The following is a 20,249-nucleotide window of genomic DNA, read 5'->3' on the forward strand; positions in this document are numbered from 1 at the left end:
TGGTGTTGCGGTGGCATGGCTTGAGGGGTCGTCTCGAAGGGGAGGGAGTAGCCCCTTCGGACGATCTGCAGCACCCACCTGTCCGAAGTGACTGTGCGCCAGTGAGAGTGGTGATGGCGAACCCTGCCTCCCACTGGCGTCACATGGGCCGAAAAGCATGGACTAGGAGGGTTTAGAGGTGGATGCCACGGGGGCAGGTGTGGACTGGCTACGCTTGTTTCCCCGACCGCCTCCACGGCGGTTTCCACGGCCGCCGCCGCGCTGGACGACAGTTTGTGGCGAGTGGCTGTCGGCACGTGTGGGGGCGCCCCTTCCTTGGCCACGAAAGGAGCGAAAGGCACCCATTTGCTGGCGCGGGGCCGAGAGGCCCAAGGACTTGGCCGTAGCCCTGGAGTCCTTAAAGCGCTCAAGCGCGTGGTCTGCCTTGTCGCCAAAGAGGCGACGGCCATCGAACGGCATGTCCATGAGTGTATTCTGGACGTCTGCCGAGAAGTTGGCGGATCTCAGCCAGGCGTGGCGTCGTATCGCCACCGTCGTAGCCATCGCTCTGCCCAGCGAGTCAGTAGTATCCAGTCCGCACCTGATTGAATACTTTGCTGCATCCCGGCCCTCCACTAGGGCTTGGCCGAATTTGGCCCGTACCTCCAACGGACACTCTGGCAGCACTTCCGCCATCGTTTCTCACAGAGAGTGGGTGTAACGGCCCAAGAGGCATGCGGTGTTGGAGGACCGCAGTCCCAAGCTAAGGGACGAGAACACCTTCTTGCCATAGGCCTCGTACCTCTTGGATTCCCGATCGGGGGGAGGAGCCGTTGGGAATGCGGTCTGGGAGTTAGAGGCCTGGATAACCAGACTCTCGGGGTGGGGTGGGTGGACAGGAAACATGGGTCGCCCGGGGCCGGGCGGTGGCGTCTGGCCACGTTCCTATCTACAGGCGAACCTGTAGCGGGCCGGGACCAAGTGCCCAAAAGAACGTCCGTCAAGGCCTCATTAAACGGCAGCAGAGGCTCCATGGAGCATGACTGCGGCTTAAGGACCTCAGTGAGGAGGTTAGTCCTCACGGCCGCGACGGGGAGCTCAAGGCCCAAGGCCTTAGCAGCCCTCATCAACACCACACTATAGGTTGCCCCCTCCTCCGAAGCCACGGTAGGAGGAGAGACAAATCCAGTGTCTGGAGAGGTGTCCAGGCCACTGGCCTCCCCAAGGTCTCCTGTCCAGTCCATGTTAGACTGACACTCCCTGGTCAGAGGGTCCTCAGACCCCTCCCAATTCTCCTCGTCCCCCATCTCCTGAGATTCAGGGTCATAAGTGAATGGGGTAGGTTCATAGAAATGAAAATCTCCGAACGGCGTAGAGAGCGGCGCCGATAGGCGTCGACCCGACGTCGGAACCCATTGAGAGGAGGCATCGGGGACGGCGCCGCCCGAGGACGACGCCGGAGGGGACACCACACGGACCGACGCCGGGGGGGTCGTAAGGTCCACCGGTGACGATCCATCGCCCGAGGAGGGCCCAGCGGCGCCGGGCCCGAAGGCACCGACGACGCCGGGCCCGAGGGCACCGGCGGTGTCGGGATCGTGGAGCCCTGCGGCGCCGGGCTCGAAGGCGCCGGCGAGGCCGAAGCACCCGACGGCGTCGGGGTCGTAGCCCCCGACCCACTAGGACCCCCAGACGGGTTCACTGGGCCCGAAGGCGCCGTGGAACCCGTCGGAGGAGAAAGGGACCTCATGGCCATGAGGAAACGCTCGATCTCCTCCGGCGCCGCGTTCAGCCCAGGGACCGGGGGGGTATGGGGCCGAACGCAGCGCCCGCGAGCGTCGGGGGGAGTCAGAAGAGCGATGATGTCTCTTCGACTTCTTGTGTTTCTTACCTGACGACTTGGACCCGGAGGAGTGGCGCCGACTCCCGGAGCTGTGACGGCTCCGTCCCCGCGACCTGTCCCTCGACCTCCCGTGGGACCGGGACCTCACACGGCGCGGGGCCGACTGGCGGATCTCGAGTCAGCTGCGGGACCGCTCCCGCCTGGCCTTCCTCAACAGGGCCCGACAGTCGGAGCAGGCCTCGTCGTCATGGTCGACGCCCAAACACATCAGGCACAAGCAGTGGGGATCCGTTACCGACATGGTACGGTCGCACTCGTCGCAATGCTTGAAGCCGGGCATCCCTAACGGCACCGTCGGAGTCGTAAAGACTTCAAAAGGGATCAAAAAAGATCACAAAAGTTTAGTCAAAAAGTGACTAGGGAACTGCTCTTTCCAGATCTGCGCTGGCTGGCGCGGAAAAAAGAACTGACGTCAGCACGCGGAATCGGCGTCTAAGTACTCCGACGACACCATCACGGCGCCCACGACGCCGGAGGCGGAGCTGCAGACGACGCCTACCGACGCGCAAGGGTACTGCTACGCAAAACTTTCCGGATCCAGTCTGGCGCCTGGGGATATTCTAAGGTAAGGAATCTATCACTAACGTGTCTTTCAGATACGTACGACGTACCGCCGCGATTTGCGCAATTGCTTTTAAAAGTTAAAAAAACTATTTTCATAATTATCCCAAATGTGTTCCCTTAGTATGTACATTAAATACATAAATACATGTTTTTAAACAATTAAAAACTTTTGCGCCATACACGTACAGGGCGCCGTACATGACGTCACACGGAAGCGTTGATGCGACGCGTAACGTCAAAGCGTATTCGTAGCATATGCGCGGGTACGCGCAGAGTACGATTAGCCGTACAAAGTATGGTGTGATCACCGTACGCTACGATTACCAAAAAAAATGTAAAAGGAATTATATAGAATTTAATTTTTATATATTAAAAAAATTATAAAAAATGATTTTGTTTTGGTATTATTTTACATTAAGAGTATGAAATATAACTTACAAAATTAAATAAAAATATAACAAAAATGTAGGAAATTAGTATAAAAAGAAAGAAATATAATAATGAATACATTTTAAAATTATCATTTACAAAACCTTAGAAATTCACTGAAAATACCATAGGTTTCACACATGTTCTAGTTAGCTGGACATTTCACTCATACAAAACCATTGAAATTCCCCCGTTATAGTTAATTCAGCTAAATATATATATATATATACATACGTATACATATATATACATATACATATATACACACACACACACAAAATATATATGTATACACACACGACTACTATTACAGTTGAAGGCGTTCCATGTTGGGTGTTGCTGTGGTCAAATCATCCAAAAATTGTGTTTTTTTTAATGAAGGAATATATACACATACATATATATGTATACATATATATATACACACACACATGCATATATATATATACACACTACTATTTCAGCTCGCGTATTTGCCTTTTTTTCACTTGTCCTTTTATCATCAGCAGGCAAGCTGAACTTTGTGACAGTTGACAGCAGAGAAAATGCAGTCATCCTCCTTTCACACAGTGTACTGGAGCACAAAAACAAGGCTGATGAGAAAACTACAAATTCTGGCCAAATTAATGGCAAACTGATCTCAGACACAAACATGTAACAACTGCAACCTTGAATCAACCTAAAATGGTTAGCAGTGAACCAAAGATGCCAATCTAAAGTCCACAGTTTTAAATCCACACCATTATGCACTGTCATCCACGGAGGTGGATCACAATCCATAAAGTCAGTTTTAAAGACCGCAGTCTTTCCTGCTACCTAAGATCAGCAAGCAAGAACCTTCTGGTAGAATAGAACAATAAACTCCAGTTGCCAAAAGAAATATATGTCATACCATAAACCCTTCTTAACCCCTTCGCTGCTCATGACGAGCTCAGCTCGTCATGAGGCACACTGGAGCTGTGCTTATGACGAGCTCAGCTCGTCATGAACAATGGGGTTCGATGAGGTTCCAGCACAGGAGGGGAAAAGTCATAGCAGCCAAGGTGTTAAAAGCACTGAAAAAAACTGCCAGTTCTATTAAGCTTTCCAGAAGCCCCACCTCCTCACTTCTTTTTGGACCTACATCATGAAAAAACAACATGTATTGGTGCAATAGGCTTGGAAGGCTGAAGCTTCATTACGCTATTGCCATCATTGAGCATCCCTCCTCATTCTCAGGTATTACACTGGACTGGCAATCAACACCGATGACACAATTATCAATTCTACCACATAAAAGCAACATTTAATCTTGAATTCAAATTGTAGAGCAAATGAAAACAAGAATGGAAACCATGTTGTAATAGTTTATTTTCATTGTGTTTGTTTTATCTTAAGACACGTTAAAATAATATCAAAGTAGACCTACAAAATTCAAATGGTATTTTTGTTGTATCAGGTAGAATTATTTGCAAAGGACACCCATTTTCTCTAGTTGTTTTGACTTTGAAGAGCTTCAGCCATGAAAAGTTTACCAAGGCTCTGCGCAGTAAACTCCTTGACATTGCGACAATAGGTGTTAATTTGTCCTGAAAAAAACAAATAGAAATATGTTATAAGGCTAAAACTCTTGAAGACAACCATAATTTACAACGTTAGGTAAAACCTTTGAAACACAATCACTTTTTAATAGAACATTTTTCATAGATTAATTATCGCACTTCTACCATACCCTAAATTACATAAATATAACTAATCGCTCCAAAGGAGACCCTTCACATGTCTATGGCAGCAGCCAAATGTACAGAATGTATTTTCCCTGCATTTCCCCAATTTGCTGTTGCAGCTCCAATGATGTCCAACTAAATAATATTTCAGTGGTGTGCAGGTACATGGGGCAGAAAGAGGCAATGACACCCAATGAAGAATGTTCATAATGATATGGTGGCTGTCCTACATCTGTTAGATGTAATGTGGGAGCCACTACACATCTATGTTTCACACTTTAGCATGTCTCTGTCTGTTCAGTCTGGGCACCTTGAACACAGAACTTAACCTTGGGCTCATGTGCTGGTGTGAGGTGGTCCAAACAGATGCATTGTTGACTGGATGGTTTACTTTTCTCCATGGTTATGTTTATTGTTATAAAGCTATCTATGTAGCTAAGCTCAGCATTCCCCAAATGAGAGATTCATGGCAATTTAAGTCCACCTATTTATAGAGTTTCTTTCAAATGACACAACCAGAGGTATTTGGGCCTGTGCAATGTACTTGTTACAAAAAGTTAGCTTGAAGTCAGGGTACACATGAAGTTGTGGCTGGACCCTTTCATCCAAAGCTTGCTTGGAACACAAGTATAATTCTGTCCAGTTCTCAGCACTACTATGTAAGGAAGAGCAGATACTTTTGAAAGACTCTGCGGTAGGTCTAGAATAACAATTTAGTGGGAAGTTGTCAGTTAAAACATTTTTTGCAAGTAAACATTCCCATAACTATGCCACTGATTTGGTTATACTGTAAGCATATTTAGGCGCACTAGTTGGTCCCAGTGCTCAATAGGGCAGCAGGGCAAGGATTTTCATACAGTTTTAGTGTTTGAGGAATATTGCGAGTTATTTCTGAAGAAAGGGCCGGACATATACTCACTGCAATGGTCTGGGAGCCAATCTGCTGAGATGCAGGGTTGTGTGTGGTTCAAGTATGCACTTACACGAGAAACTACCCTGGAACAGAATATTGTAGTTGATCTGATTTATTGCCAGAGTCCGAAACTTCTACTGGTTTCTTTAGCAAGCTCTTTTAATTTCCTTGATAAGCAGTAATTGTTTTACTTTGTTGCGTTAGTCCTGCCTCCTACAAAACTGGAAGAGAGGGCTGATGCTTCCTGTAAGATAGTCTTGATCGTTAGTGAAGATCACCATACAAGACTGCCCCTCGAACTAGAAGTGTCACTCATTAGTTTGTAAGAAGTGGAGATGTTACAAAGAAAAGAATATCTGGCCTAATGGAAAAGGGCTTTGCAGGACAGTCTGGATATTCCAAAGGTGAATACCACCCAATAATGGGAAACAGGATTTGAGGACTGAACCCAATCCCTGACGTTTTTGCTCATTGTGTTAGCATGAATTACAGTGCTGTTCTAGAAGGAATTAGAGTAAGTAATTATCACAGTGAAAAGTCTCAAGTGACTTGTGGCATTGGTAAACCCTCCTCCACCCCAGTCACACTTTCATGTGCTCCAAGCTAGTATAGAACATAATGCCCACTCCTTGCTGTCAATCCCCTAGCACCCAAGTCCAGGATTATGTTACTTACCCGCTAAGCATCGATTTGTAGTGTGTAGTTGGGGAGTTTTCATACATATAGAATGTAGACTTGTTGCTAAGGTAGAATGTTGTTGTTTGAAGTAGCTCAATCAGAGCCGTGAAGCTGGAGGAGGAAGCTGTAGGTGTCTGTACTCATCTTCTACAATAAAGACTTCTTTCTTCATATTTGTGGAGAAGATCTTTACATTGGCGACAAGCGGACCTCATTCTGCGCAAGGGGCAGGCAATCAACTCGTACCACCACCCCTGGATACATCCTTTAAAAGGACATTTTATTTCCTCATTGTGAGTACTTAACTTTTATTCTCGTACCCAACCTTTATAACGTTTGGAAGAGCAAACAGCTGACTTGCGTCATACTAAAAATAATTTCATTGCAATGTTCCCCCTGGTCGTGCTGTGGTTGGTTACAAGTGTGAAATGAGAAGCTTTAATGCTAGTAAAAGTTCCCTGAAAGTAAGTAAATGATTGGATTTAAGAAGGTAAAAAGCTATTTTGCGAGTAAAGTGCCCTCCAACTGCGCAACTGATTGGATTTAACTGTTGCTGCAAACGTAACGTGCGCTGAGTACACTGAATGCAATTGAACGCGCTAAATAGCGAGTTTACTACTGTGATGCTGTACTGTGAAGCTGCAAAAGGATTGAAATGCAGCTGAGTGACTAAAATGCTCTAGAAGTACTTAAAAGATTTGATTTAATTGTTACTTTTACAATCCACAGTGAATGCAAGCGGAGAAAAGTTGAAACAAAAACTACTTACGCACTTGGAGGAGCTTCGCGCGGTTCCAAGATGGCCGCGTGAGCAAAGGGCTCCTGAGACCCTCTTCGTCTCCCGCATCTATCCTGCCACACATCCTGATTTGAACGACGGGTATTTCTTGCTTATGCCCTGCTGATTCTGAAAACTTTTTTCCGGAATTAAATCGGACATCGAGAACCGGACTTGCTGCTTCCTGAAGTTTGCGGCCTACATCGTAGACCATCCCCGGGCTTGAGTCCCCGAGGTACCCAGGAGGCAAATCAACAACAACGGCCAGTGTGCCACGCCCACAGCCCCTGAGGTACTTTTGGTTTCGCTTTGGGTCATTGTTGACGGCGCTCTACGGTCGCCCTATTCGACTTCTCGGTCCTGCCACGGATTCTCTGCTAATTTTGGATCTTGGTCCTTTTTGCCCTTGAGGACCATCGTTAGCGGGATCATTTTGACCAGATCCCACTGGTTTCGTGGGAGTTCGTCACCCACTATGGTGGGCAAAGCAGATGCCGAGAAGCGGAACACCAAGGGCACGCATCGTGGTGGTGTTATTCAAACTCAAACCATAGAATGCTACACTCGCCCAAAAGGGTCCCCAGGTGGAGCGAGCAAGGCTCTCGAGGGGACAGGAGATGGTACGCCTTCAACGGAGGAGCCGACTTTCAAGGACATCATGGGCGCCATCACCAGTGTCCGGACGGATTTGGGCCAACAATATGAGACTCTCGCCGCGAAGATTGACACGGTGGCGATCGAGGTTAACCTCATCAGGGCTGACCTGGGTAAGACGAATGAACGGGTCAAGTCCCTGGACATTAAAACTGCAAGCTTGACCACTGATGTCTCGGACCTCCAGGCTGAGGTTCACACTCTCCGTACCTCCAATGACCAGTTTGCCCGCCGGCTGGAGGATTTCGAGAGCCGGGCCAGACGCAATAACGTCCGCATCGTGGGGGTTCCGGAGAACTCTGCGGATGTGTCCACAGACCTTCTGGTGGAGGATTTGGTTCTGAAACATCTTGAACCTAAGGGCCTTAGTAACTTTTTTACCGTGGAGCGAGCACATAGAGTTCCCGGCGAGAAGCCCAAGCTGGGGGCCGCACCAAGGCCTATCATCGCCAGGATTTTTAATTTTCGAGACCGGGACGCTATCCTGCAGGCCTCACGTACCATGGGTCCCACTAAATATGACAATGCCTCAGTCAGTTTCTACCCAGACTTCACCCAGGCGGTGCAGAAACAACGCATGGGTTTCACCGGTGTGAAGAGACGCTTTAGGGATATGGGACTGAAATATGCTATGCTTTTTCCAGCCCGACTGAGGATCGAGTATGAGGAGCGGGCGTTCTTCTTCGATCGCCCCGAGGTGGTCAGTGACTGGCTGGACACATTGCCATCAAACCGTACCAGCGGCGAGAGTTCGAGAGGTGCCGAGGGGGGCCTGGCTGAACAGGAGTAGTGAGTCTGCATCGGCGAGCCGGTTACTCTGGACTTCTAGCAGTGGTTTTACAATAGACTTGCTTTCTACTGTAGATACCCGGGGGTGGGGGGGAATCGGGCCTCTTCTTCCTCCTCTGGGGACTTTTTCTCTCTTCTTGTAGGTTAGTTTAATGGGGCGACAGGCACACTGCAAGTGGGGTGGTTTTTTGTTCTACCGCAGGGGTGCAGGGTGGGGGGGGGTGTTTTTCAGGGTTCCTTTGGGGTGGCGGGGGGGTCTTTTCCTTTTTGTTTTGTTCAAGGCTGCGCTATGGTCTGTCTTATATCCTGTGTGCTTGTTCCGGGGCGGGGGGGGGGGGGGGGGGGGGGGGGGGCTGGGTGCCCAGTGCGGGGATTGGGGGGGGGGGGGGGAGCTTAGGGTGCTGAGTTGGAACGTTAACAGTCTTGGTGATAGAATAAAGCGGGGTATTGTATTGCAATATTTGAAGCGCTGTGCCCCAGATGTGATTTTACTCCAGGAGACGCACTTGGTTGGCAATACATGCCACGCACTGAATAGACTGGGCTTCCGTATGGTGGCCCATTCAGGGTTTACCTCCGGGTCGAGAGGGGTGGGGGTCATGGTAAGAACTTCCCTCCCCCTGGAGATTGATGACATAGTCTTGGACGACAGGGGCCGCTATGCGGCTGTTACGGGTCGGTGGGAAGGGAAAATGATTTCCATTTTGTCTGTGTATATCCCACCTGGCCTGCAGGCCACCACATTTGCTGATTTGGGTGATGTGATCCTGGGGCTTCCTGATGGCATACTGGTAGTGGGTGGCGATTTTAACTCTGTAGTTAGTGGGGATGAAGACCGTAGCCCCCCAAGAGCCCTGCCTGCGGCACAGCTTTGGCTCGGGAAGCTCCTGGACACGCTTGGTCTAGTTGATTGTTGGAGGCAACTGCACCCTGGACAGCTCCAATATACTTTTTGTTCGGGAGCCCATGGGAGTCTATCGAGATTGGACTATATTCTTGTGCCAGCAGCACAGATTGTCTCGGTCCGGGAAATTAGGCATTTGGCCAGGGGGATCTCTGATCACTCTCCGCTTTGGCTTACAGTCGACATAAAGTTGGGTGCCGAGGGCCGGATCGCTCCGATCAACCTCTGGCACCTTCGTAATCCTAAAATCAGGTCGGAGGTGGTGAAGTGTATGGACTACTACTTCGCTGAGAATGAGGGATCGGTATCCTCCCCGGTTACATTGTAGGAGGCATACAAACCAGTGATTCGTGGTCAAGTATTGTCCCTCATTGCTAGCGAAAGGAGACGTAAGAATGCTGCGGTGGTGGATCTGGAAAATGAAATCACTGACTTGAAAAGGCAAATGGAGTCCGGGGTCACTCCTGAGGTGGTGCATTCTCTGGCCCTGAAACAATCCGACTATAAGGCGCTGGTCACTGATGCGGCCAAGGCGATGCACCGTGAGCAACAGGGGCGTTTGTATGATGTGGGTGATAAGGCGGGAAAACCGATTGCATGGTTGGACAAAAAAGACAGATTGAACCGGGTGGTGCATGTTGTTGAACGGATGGATGGTGCGCGTGTCGTGGACCCGATCGATATAGTCCGAGTTTTTGCCCAACACTTCCAGACGGTGTATGCGCCGGTCTCTGACAGAAAGAGGACTCTCATTTATTGCTTCGGGATATTGCCCTGCCTAGCCTGTCTGATTCAGACAAGGAGCTTATGGAGGCGGACTTTTCCACCGATGAAGTAGCGCTCGCTATCCGATCACTTCGTTCCGGGAAGGCCTCGGGCCTGAATGGGATACCGGTAGAATTGTACAAACTATGCCCCGACAAAATGGCGCCGCATCTTCGTCGGATGTTCCTGTCCTCGCGAGATCTCGGATCTCTTCCTCGAGATCAGAGATTAGCATCTATTGTGGTCATCTACAAAGATGGCAAGCCCCGTGATCATTGCTCGTCGTATCGGCCGATTTCGCTTTTGAATGTTGAGCCTAAAATTCTCGCCAAACTTCTGGCAAATCGGCTGATTACGGTGATTGCGGACTGGATCCATCCGGATCAGTCTGGATTTATACCCCACCGTAACACCGCGCTCAATCTACGACGCCTCCATGGTGTCTTAGCAAGGGCAGGGTCTCTTGGTGAGCCGGCCATCTTGGTTTCCTTGGATGCCTCGATGGCCTTTGACACAGTGGAGTGGCCATATTTGTGGGCTGCCCTTGCGAAGTTTGGTTTTGGCCCTAAATTCATTGGGTGGATTAGGCTTTTGTATGAGCAGCCGCTGGCACAGGTGGTGGTTAATGGCGGGGCTTCGGAACCCTTCACCCTCGGACGCGGAACGAGACAAGGGTGCCCCTTGTCACCGCTCCTATTTGCGCTTGCCCTTGAGCCCCTGGCTGCATGGCTACGGTGGGAACCATCGCTTAAGGGCATCCGATGGTCGCCTGACTTCGAGGATCAGATATCGCTCTATTCTGATGATATCTTGTTGTATCTTACCTCTCCTCGTAAGTTATTGGGTGTCAATACGGACCCCTCACTTGATGGGCCCTTGAATTTTGTTGGCCAAGTTGACTGCGACCCACCCCCAATAGGCCGAATTTGGAGAGGGTGGGGAGCAAAAGGGTGTTAGGGTTTTCGATGTGGAGATGACCTGCCCCGTCCTCCCCTCCTCGACTTCTTAGGACCATTCCCTACGGCTGCAATATCTACTGAGTGCTGGTTAATGGTTTGTGTGTTCAATGAAAATAGGGCAGGTGAGGGCTTGCCGTTAGACTTCTTGCAGAAAATTGGGAAAAGAGGCTGATTGACTCAAACAGATAGATTCACCAAAGAACAAAAATATACTTCCACTACAACGTTTCAGTTTCCACCTTCCTCAGGAATTTTCAAGATGGTAAGCTCAGTGGCTGCACAGAGGACACCGCTGAATTTTCAAAAAGCATCATGAGTGAAGATTCCATTTGGAATGTGGAATCAATGCAGTCCTGAGAGTTCTTGAGATATGCAGTAATCAGGTTGTATTGTCAGTGAATCTATCTGTTTGAGTCACTTCTTTCTTGGATATTTTATTTCTTTGTGACTCATTGTATTCTCTCTCTCTCTCTCTCTATATATATATATACACACACATATATATACACATATATATACACGCACACACGCACACACGCACACACACACACACCAGACTATAGACTCCAATTATTATTTGACAATAATATCATGGTCAAAATATGGTGATTGTCAAAACACTGTGGGCCGAAAATATCGAAGGTAAATATATATTTAATTCTTGTAGTAAATGATAGTCATGTTAAAAATCATAGAATATTAAATATTGTGGTATTTAATCGTTTTATTGTTGTATTTTTATATACACATGTTTTCTTTCTTAGTGTTTAATAGTATTAAATTTGCTTTTTGGGGGGGTTATTTATAGGGTTGGTGAACACAGATTTTTAAATATTCACAACAATTTTAGATTTTTTGCTAATCATTTGAATGAATTTAGCAAATTGTATGCCAGTTTAATTTGAGATATTTTGAATAGTCATTTTATCTGATGGTAATGTAGGTAAATAAAAATAATTTTTAAATGTGTGCTTTTTAAATTAATTTCTAAAGAGATTGTGGGATTTGTTGAGGAGCTGGGTAGGAAGTATTTTAGTTTAAGGTTATTTTAAAGTATAAAATATATCGATTTTTAAATTTTTACATAAGAAATTAATAATATTTGATATGGAGTCCATATATTCATGTTTAATAATGTATTTTAAATGGGAAGCATTGGCGATTGGGAGGGTAGGTTTTAATTCAAGAGTAATTATTTAAAATTATTATAGGGGATTAAGTGTTACTAAAAAGTATATGTTCAACATTTTATTGATCTGTATGTAGATTTATATTTAAAAGTTCACAGTTAATTATTAAAATGTATATCTGAAGCCCAATATAAAAAATATGACATTTGATTTTATATAATACATAGGGCACCACACATCTAAAAACAAACGCACTATGATTTTATTAAAACTATTTTAATTCATAATTTTAAAAAGCATTTGCTGGAATGAAGTCAAGAGTAAATATCACTCCGTACAATTTTAAAATAAAAAATATATATATTTTTGTTCTGGAGTCACATTCTATTTAAAAATCCTAAATATATGACCTTTCCTTAGCATTTGTAGCACTGTAGTTAGAATAGTAACTTTGACCATGCAACCCAAATATATGCCCTTCTCGTAATGTTTGTGGGATTGGGGTTACAATAGTAAATCTGAGCATCCTCCTCATTCCATAAAATAGATAAACGCTCAGCCGTGTTAGTTGCATTAGAGTTAGAAGAGTACATTGGAACATGTCAATTAATGCACTATCTGCAATGTTTGAGGTTCAGAGTTAGAACAGTAAATCTGACCCACTTTATTTAAACTCTTTCCATAATGTTCACGGGGCTTGTTTTTTTCAAGAGTTAATACAAAGCACTCCCTCAAAAAGAATGTGTACTTCACCTAATATGTGCTGTACTAGAATCAAAATATTTAATCTTATCCCTTTTATTTATGCATTTTATCCAATGTTTGAGAGGTGAATTAGAAAAACATAACCCTTAAATTTATAGTTTTCCCAAAGTGTACATCAGAAACTCCTTAACTTTTTTTAGAATTTGGTTTTCCACAAACTTGACAGGGCTGACATCACAAGAGTAACCTTGCATCTCCCAAAATGTATGCTTTTAAAAATAATAAGAATTATATATTGTTTCACAATATTAGCACAACTGGTGTTCAAGTGGTAAGTCTGTTACTACCGAAGTGTAGGCTTTTTTAAAAACATTTTTGGGCGTTAATTTTTTTCCTGCACAGCTTGCAGGGATGAGTTTGCATGGTAAATCTGATTCCCCACATTTTACGTCTTAGCATGTAAGATCTGAGTTTGCGGTCATCATGTAAACATATGTGGCCCGGATATCTCGTGGTCATGAGGCTTCAGGTGGCTCTTCATCATACGTTACCAGCTGTGTTTTACAGTAGGCCACGTCCCGTAACCAGTAGAGAATATATATTTTGCTTGCACTGAACAAACTTGAAAAATAAGCTACTTCATTATACTTAATTTAATGCAATTTTTAAAACAATTTTTCAAGATTTTTGTATGCTAGAAGTTTAAACTCAGTAAGGGTGAATCCAAAATACTATGGGGGCGTGGCCAAGATGGCGGCTGGAGCGGACGTGTAGCCGCGGAGCTCCTAGTCCCGATCCCCTGAAAACCCCGCTGCAGCCCTAGTTCCTGGCACATCTGGCCCCCCACACGTCGCAGCCAACGCGACACGTTGTGGGGAGCACCCGAGGACCCCAGTACCAGCCGCGGAGGGCTACAGCTGCGGACCCCACCGCCGCCGCTCAGCAAGGCGGGAAGACGCAGAGACCAGCCCTCAACGGCTCTCCCCCGCTTTCAAGGGGCCAGGCGTTGTTGCGGAGGGCCGATAGGGGGTCGGAAAACGCGGATTGGGGAGGAGGCCCCCTCCGGCGAGCGCAAGCGCCATCTCCTGCCTCTGGTGTGCTGGGGGCTCCCGGAACGTCCCGCGGCGCTGCCCGGGAGAGCTACTAATCTGCCCTCCGGCTTGGGCCTCCGCGGACGCCGGACCTGCCAGCAGCGCAGTAAGCGGCCGGCCCCCCCAGCGAACGGGCAGACAGCGGACCCGGGGGGGCCTTGACACACCACCTCAGAGACCCCTGAGCCGGCACGGACCCCCGGTCGGTGGAGCGACCATTGATTGGGGCGACCAGTGCCCGTAGGACGGCTCACGCTGGGCCCCGGCTTGGGCCTAGCAGAGGAGGACAAGCGGCATACAACGGACCTGGTGCCCGGCCCGGCCCCCCCACTCCAGACCCTGCGGGCCAGCCAAGGCCCGGCCGAGCTGTATCACAAGGCCCCGCAGGCAGCTGAGGGGGCCACGCACAACCCAACGTCGACTAAGGTGAGGAGCTGGGCACTCGGGGGGCCTGTGATCGTGCCCCCGGCGAAAAGAGGGGAGTTTGGAACCCGGGACCCACCGGGTGGCAGACCTTGAGACACATTTTGTGCACAAACTGTACCCAGAGACTTGCACTGCACCCTGGCCTCCCGGTAGGAGCTACAAGTGGCGGCCATCCTCTCACTACAGGGCGGACCCAGACCCATGCGGCCACGTTCCCTTCCCCCCGGCGTTCGGAGCTACGCTGGTACCGAAGCTGGTGGACCCCCCTGACAGGGCTCCTTCACTGAACTGGGACGTGGTCGACCGGATCCCGACCCACCTATGTCGAGCTCCACGCGCAGAGGGGGCCGCCCAATCAACGAACTCTTTCAGAAATCCTCCAAATCGGGGAAAACCCAATCGCCCACAATGCCGGCGACTCAAACTGCCACCTGGTCCGGGGAACCGGCGGAGGCCCCCATCACGAAATCATTCCTGGAGTCCCTGTTCAACACGCTGCGCGAGGACTTCCAAACTCTGAAGCAGGACATAATGAGTGAGCAAAGGGAACTGCGCCGAGACCTGGAGGGCCTAGGGGACAGAGTCATGGCGGTTGAAGAATCGAATCAAGCCCAGGGGGGACGATCTGGTGCTCCTCCAGCAGGAAGTCATCCGCCTTCAGGAACAGCAGATGGGCCTCCAGGCCCACGCGGAGGACCTCGAAAACCGCTCTCGGCGGAACAACATACGGGTCCGGGGTGTTCCTTTGATAGCGGAGGGGAACAGCATCATGGAATACCTCCAGGACCTCTTTCGGGAAGTTCTCAGTGAAGCAGCCGACTTCCCCATCCGCATTGACCGAGCTCATCGGGTGGGGTTGCCTCGCCGGGCCCCTGCCCCCCCTCCGGACATTTTGGCATTCCTCCCGGACTTCCCCCTGAAGGAGAGGATCCTTCGAGAAGCGCGTAAGGCACAACCTATCCGATTCCGTGACCACCCCATTGAACTATACCAGGATCTCTTGGCGATTACTCTCCAGAAACGCAAGGATTTCAGAGTGGTCACCACGTTCCTGAGAGACAAGGGGGTGCCCTACTCCTGGGGTCATCCATTCCGGTTGATTTTCAAATGGGAGGGCTCCCTGCACCAACTCCGCTCACTCCAGGACACTTGCACCCTGCTAGGTATCGACCTCCCGGACGACGACCCAGACCAATTCCTCCTCTCTAGGACTGTCGCAAACAATAGGTACCCGCTCGACCGAGGGCGCCTGGCAACAAGTGAAGAGACGCCGGGGCCCCAGGCACACCCATCGCCCGGACCCGGATACGATCGCGAAAGACAAGGCCGCAGCCATCGAGGAGGTGGTTAAGGACACCACTGTTGTACCCTGATCTATGCATTGGTGGGGGGCCACCCTTACATTGCTACTCCGTAATGGGGGGTGGGGGGGGGGGGGGTGAGGGGCCGCACAGGCTGCCACTGCCACATTTCTCTTCATCCACTTTACCTTCAGGCCTGATTTGACCCTGGATAGGCCTGGGACTAAGACTGGGGGTCGGGAGTTCCATGTTGGGGTTAGGGCGGGCAAAGGGGGGACCGGGTGTTGGGCTGGGGGACTCAGGGGCACTGGGGAGGGACAGGAATCGGGGGAGCGGGAGGTCAGGGCTTGGGTGGGGTGGGGTGGGAGTTTCTGGACCCCTCCCGGCGTGGTTAATCTAATTCGACGCACACTGACACGGAGGCCGGGCGCACATAGGGCACACTGCATGCAAGGCCAAGTCCTCATTTCCCCTGTGAATGGCTAACCCTCCGCTGAAAATCCTCACCCTAAATGTGAAAGGGCTTAACAATCCCATAAAGCGCAGAGCCGTCCCATCCTTTCTAGAACACTCGGGGGCCGACATCTGTCTGCTTCAAGAAACGCACTTGCTCTCTAAAGATTGGCACAGGATGCGCTCCAGGGCATTCCCGACAACACTTCTCCTCGACCCTAGAGAAGAAGGGGTGGCTCTCCTGGTCGCACGTCACTTAAAAGGGATTATAGGAGATAAGGTAGCCGACATTAAAGGGAGATTCCTGGCCTACACACTATGCATAGGGGGGCTGGACATGGTGGTTGGGTCCTTATATGCTCCAAACTCCAAACAGGAACCATTTCTCAAGGGGGCACTAGCAGAGGCGCTGCAACCCAATGTTAAGGCTGTCTTGGTGGGAGGAGATGCGAACCTATTGATGAATCCGGACTTAGACAGGTCAGGCCACCGACAAGGGTTTGCGGGGGCGATCACACGGGAGGGGACTCAATGGCTGTCAGAGGAGGGGTACACGGACCTGTGGCGCGCGCAACATCCCACTTCTCCGGGATACACATTCTATTCCCACGTACACCACACCTACGCACGCATCGATCATTTTTTCGGCAGCGCTGAGGTGTCCTCCTTGATGGAGGACGTAGAGGTGCTTCCGGCGGCACTTTCAGATCACGACGCGCTCCTGCTGCACCTGTGAACCCCAGTGCTTAACACACGCAGAGGCAGATGGCGTCTCAATGACGCCCTCCTGCAACACGAGGGGGGTCACGCAAAACCTCCAAGACCGCATTTCGGAATATCTACAGACTAATGACACCCCGGAGGTTTCCCTGAAGGCGGTGTGGGGAGCGCTTAAGGCGGTGGTGAGGGACGAGCTGATCTCGGTGGCCGCGGCGGAGGCAAAGATTCGATAAGATAAAAGGCTCTCCCTATCGACACGGGTGCTTGAACTCGAACAAGCACACAGCCGAACCGGAGCGCCCAGGATATGGCGACAACTTAAAGCGGCTAGGGCTCAACTGGCCAGCTTAGACCTGGACAGAGCGGAATACGCAGCCCTACGACTGCGCCACACGTACTATGTGGGGGGGAACAAAACAGGACGCCTACTGGCGAGCAGTCTCAAGGCTAAAACCCTGAAAGCGAGAGTGCCCCCGGTCCATGACTTGGACGGGACGATCGCCCAGGATGATGTCCACATTGCTGAAGCTTTTCGCGGGTTTTATGCCTCACTGTACACCGCGGATCCGCCGCCCGAACAGACACTCACTGACGCCTACCTCCGCGAGGCGGCCATAACACCCCTGAACGAACACACCAAGGCCTCCCTCGATGCTCCTAACAGGACCGAGGAGGTCATCTCCGCGATCGCACGTCTTAATCCTATGAAGGCCCCTGGCCCGGACGGCTTCTCGGCCACCTTTTATAAGACTTTTTGTCCCCAAGTCGCTCCGCTGTTGGCCAGGTTATTCAACTCATTCCAGGGTAGAGGTTCCATCCCCCAGGACATGCTGGACGCGGACATCGTGGTTATCCCTAAACCGGGGAAGGACCAGTCCCAGTGCAAGGCATACAGACCAAATCTCCCTTCTCAATATCGATCTCAAATTGTTCACGAGTGTGCTGGCTGCTCGATTGGGCCCATGTCTACCGGGGATTATTGAGCCGGATCAAGCGGGATTTGTTCCCAATCGACAATGCGCGGATAACACTAAAAGACTGCTCCATGTCATCGATAAAGCTCACTACAACAGCTCCGACGCAGTCCTCCTGTCCGTGGATGCCGAGAAGGCGTTTGACAGGGTGAACTGGGGCTACTTGGATGCTGTCCTACTGCGCTATGGGTTTGGAGACAGGTTCCGCACATGGGTTGCCAGCTGCTACGCTACCCCGCAGGCCAGGATCTCGGTCAACGGGGTACGCTCGGACCCCCTAGACATCAGAAGGGGCACTAGACAGGGGTGCCCTCTCTCACCCCTTCTCTTTGCTCTGTGCATCGAGCCCCTGGCCCAGCGAATCCCAGACAACAGGTCCATATCCGGCGTTCATTTTGGCGGGGAACCACAAACCGTGAGCCTATATGCGGACGATATCTTGGTGGCCCTCGAGGACCCCTCGACATCGGTACCGGCTTTCCTTTTGGAGGTGGAGCGCTTCAGGGAGGTGTCGGGGTTCAAGATGAACCTGGAGAAATCCTTAGTCCTCCCTTTGGGGCGGAACGCGACGGCAGCGCGACGCGAACATTGCGCATATGGGGACCTGTCTGTGCAGATGTCCATACCCTACTGAGGCATTTCCCTAACCACGAGCGCTACTCAGACGGTCGAGGAGAACTAAGCGTCACTGGTCCTAGCACTCGAGGGCAACCTTGCGAGATGGCGGCGTCAACCGCTCTCCTGGCTGGGGCGAGAGGCGGCGGTGAAAATGACCCTGCTTCCCAAAATCTTATATCTCTTTCAGACCATCCCGGTCACGCCTCCGATCGGAGTGCTTAAGCAACTGCAGGACGCCATCACGCAATTTGTGTGGGAAGGTAAACGTCCTCGCCTCCGTAGGGACTTCAACACACGAACCACGGCGGAAGGCGGTCTAGGGGTGCCGGACCTCCTCCGCTATTTTCAGGCGACACAGCTCCGCTACCTCCTGGAGTGGAACAGACCCGAATCTGAAAAACGATGGCTGTTTCATGATCGCGCCATGGGCCAGATGTCCCTGTGGAAGGTCCCGTTCCTGAGCCGCAAGAACAGGCCCTCATATCTTAAGAAGTCCCCCATCACAAGGACTGTGATGCAGGTTTGGGACAAGGTGGCGGTGCCAAAGAGCCTCACCACGTTCCCGTCCCCGATGTCCCCCCTTTTTGAGAACCCGGAGTTCCCCCAGGGTATGGCCCCTCGGTCATTCCCACAGTGGCGCGACTCAGAATGCAAGGCGGCGGGCGACCTCTTCAACCCTCAGGGCTTTATGACAATTGGCACTTTGCAGGACTATTACACACTCCCGCACATACAACGCTTTCAGTACTTCCAGATTAGACACTGGCTTTTGGAGAAAGACGCTACCTCATGTGGGCAGGCCCCTGACAGTCTATGAGCACTGGCTTCACACGAAACAGAATGACAGACATGCAATCACAGATCTGTACACGATGCTCCGCCCCCCTCCCGCCGCTGCTCGGTCAGCGGGACAGAACAGATGGGAACTTGAACTAGGGCGCACCTTCACGGACAGGGAATGGCAGGACATCTACTTCAGGGCCCACCACACCGCCCGCGATGTAGCCAGTAAGGACGATTTACAAAAAGGGGGTGGTGATGAACAGAGTGTCTGAGTTAAACAGACCACTCTTACCCAGTCCAAAGATCAGGGCTTGATCCATCACCGTTATTTATCTCACTGCCCCATCCCAGCTCAGAACCTGGCTATATGCAAATCAGTCTGTCCCTGGCCCAGTGCATCATGGGAACAGGGCAGACTAAACTACCAAGCCAATTCTTCACCAGAAAGGAGACAAGCTACCGGGGACCGGTTTCTGGCATTTCAGCCTTCTTCGGCCCGGCTTGCTTGAATCCTGATGGAGCAGTGAGAAAGGGACTCATGTCTGAGTATACCCTGCCACACCTATAGTGGCCAAAAACGATTTACAAAAAGGGGGTGGTGATGAACAGAGTGTCTGAGTTAAACAGACCACTCTTACCCAGTCCAAAGATCAGGGCTTGATCCATCACCGTTATTTATCTCACTGCCCCATCCCAGCTCAGAACCTGGCTATATGCAAATCAGTCTGTCCCTGGCCCAGTGCATCATGGGAACAGGGCAGACTAAACTACCAAGCCAATTCTTCACCAGAAAGGAGACAAGCTACCGGGGACCGGTTTCTGGCATTTCAGCCTTCTTCGGCCCGGCTTGCTTGAATCCTGATGGAGCAGTGAGAAAGGGACTCATGTCTGAGTATACCCTGCCACACCTATAGTGGCCAAAAACGATTTACAAAAAGGGGGTGGTGATGAACAGAGTGTCTGAGTTAAACAGACCACTCTTACCCAGTCCAAAGATCAGGGCTTGATCCATCACCGTTATTTATCT

At 50.3% G+C, this 20,249-nt stretch overlaps 1 protein-coding gene across 1 annotated transcript in view; it reads right to left on the reverse strand.

Annotated features, from left to right (window-relative positions):
* Positions 1-4,205: 4,205 nt before the first annotated feature.
* Positions 4,206-20,249, reverse strand: part of LOC147724598 (eukaryotic translation initiation factor 3 subunit H-like) — a 504,872-nt gene continuing 488,828 nt past the window's right edge. The window contains exon 8 of the mRNA XM_086966137.1: positions 4,206-4,443. Within this exon, the coding sequence (XP_086822263.1) occupies positions 4,346-4,443 (98 nt within the window). The 3' untranslated portion in view covers positions 4,206-4,345. The remainder of the gene's footprint in view (positions 4,444-20,249) is intronic.

This window comes from Lissotriton vulgaris, chromosome 4_1 (assembly GCF_964263255.1).
Source record: "Lissotriton vulgaris chromosome 4_1, aLisVul1.2, whole genome shotgun sequence".
Taxonomy (NCBI): domain Eukaryota; kingdom Metazoa; phylum Chordata; class Amphibia; order Caudata; family Salamandridae; genus Lissotriton; species Lissotriton vulgaris.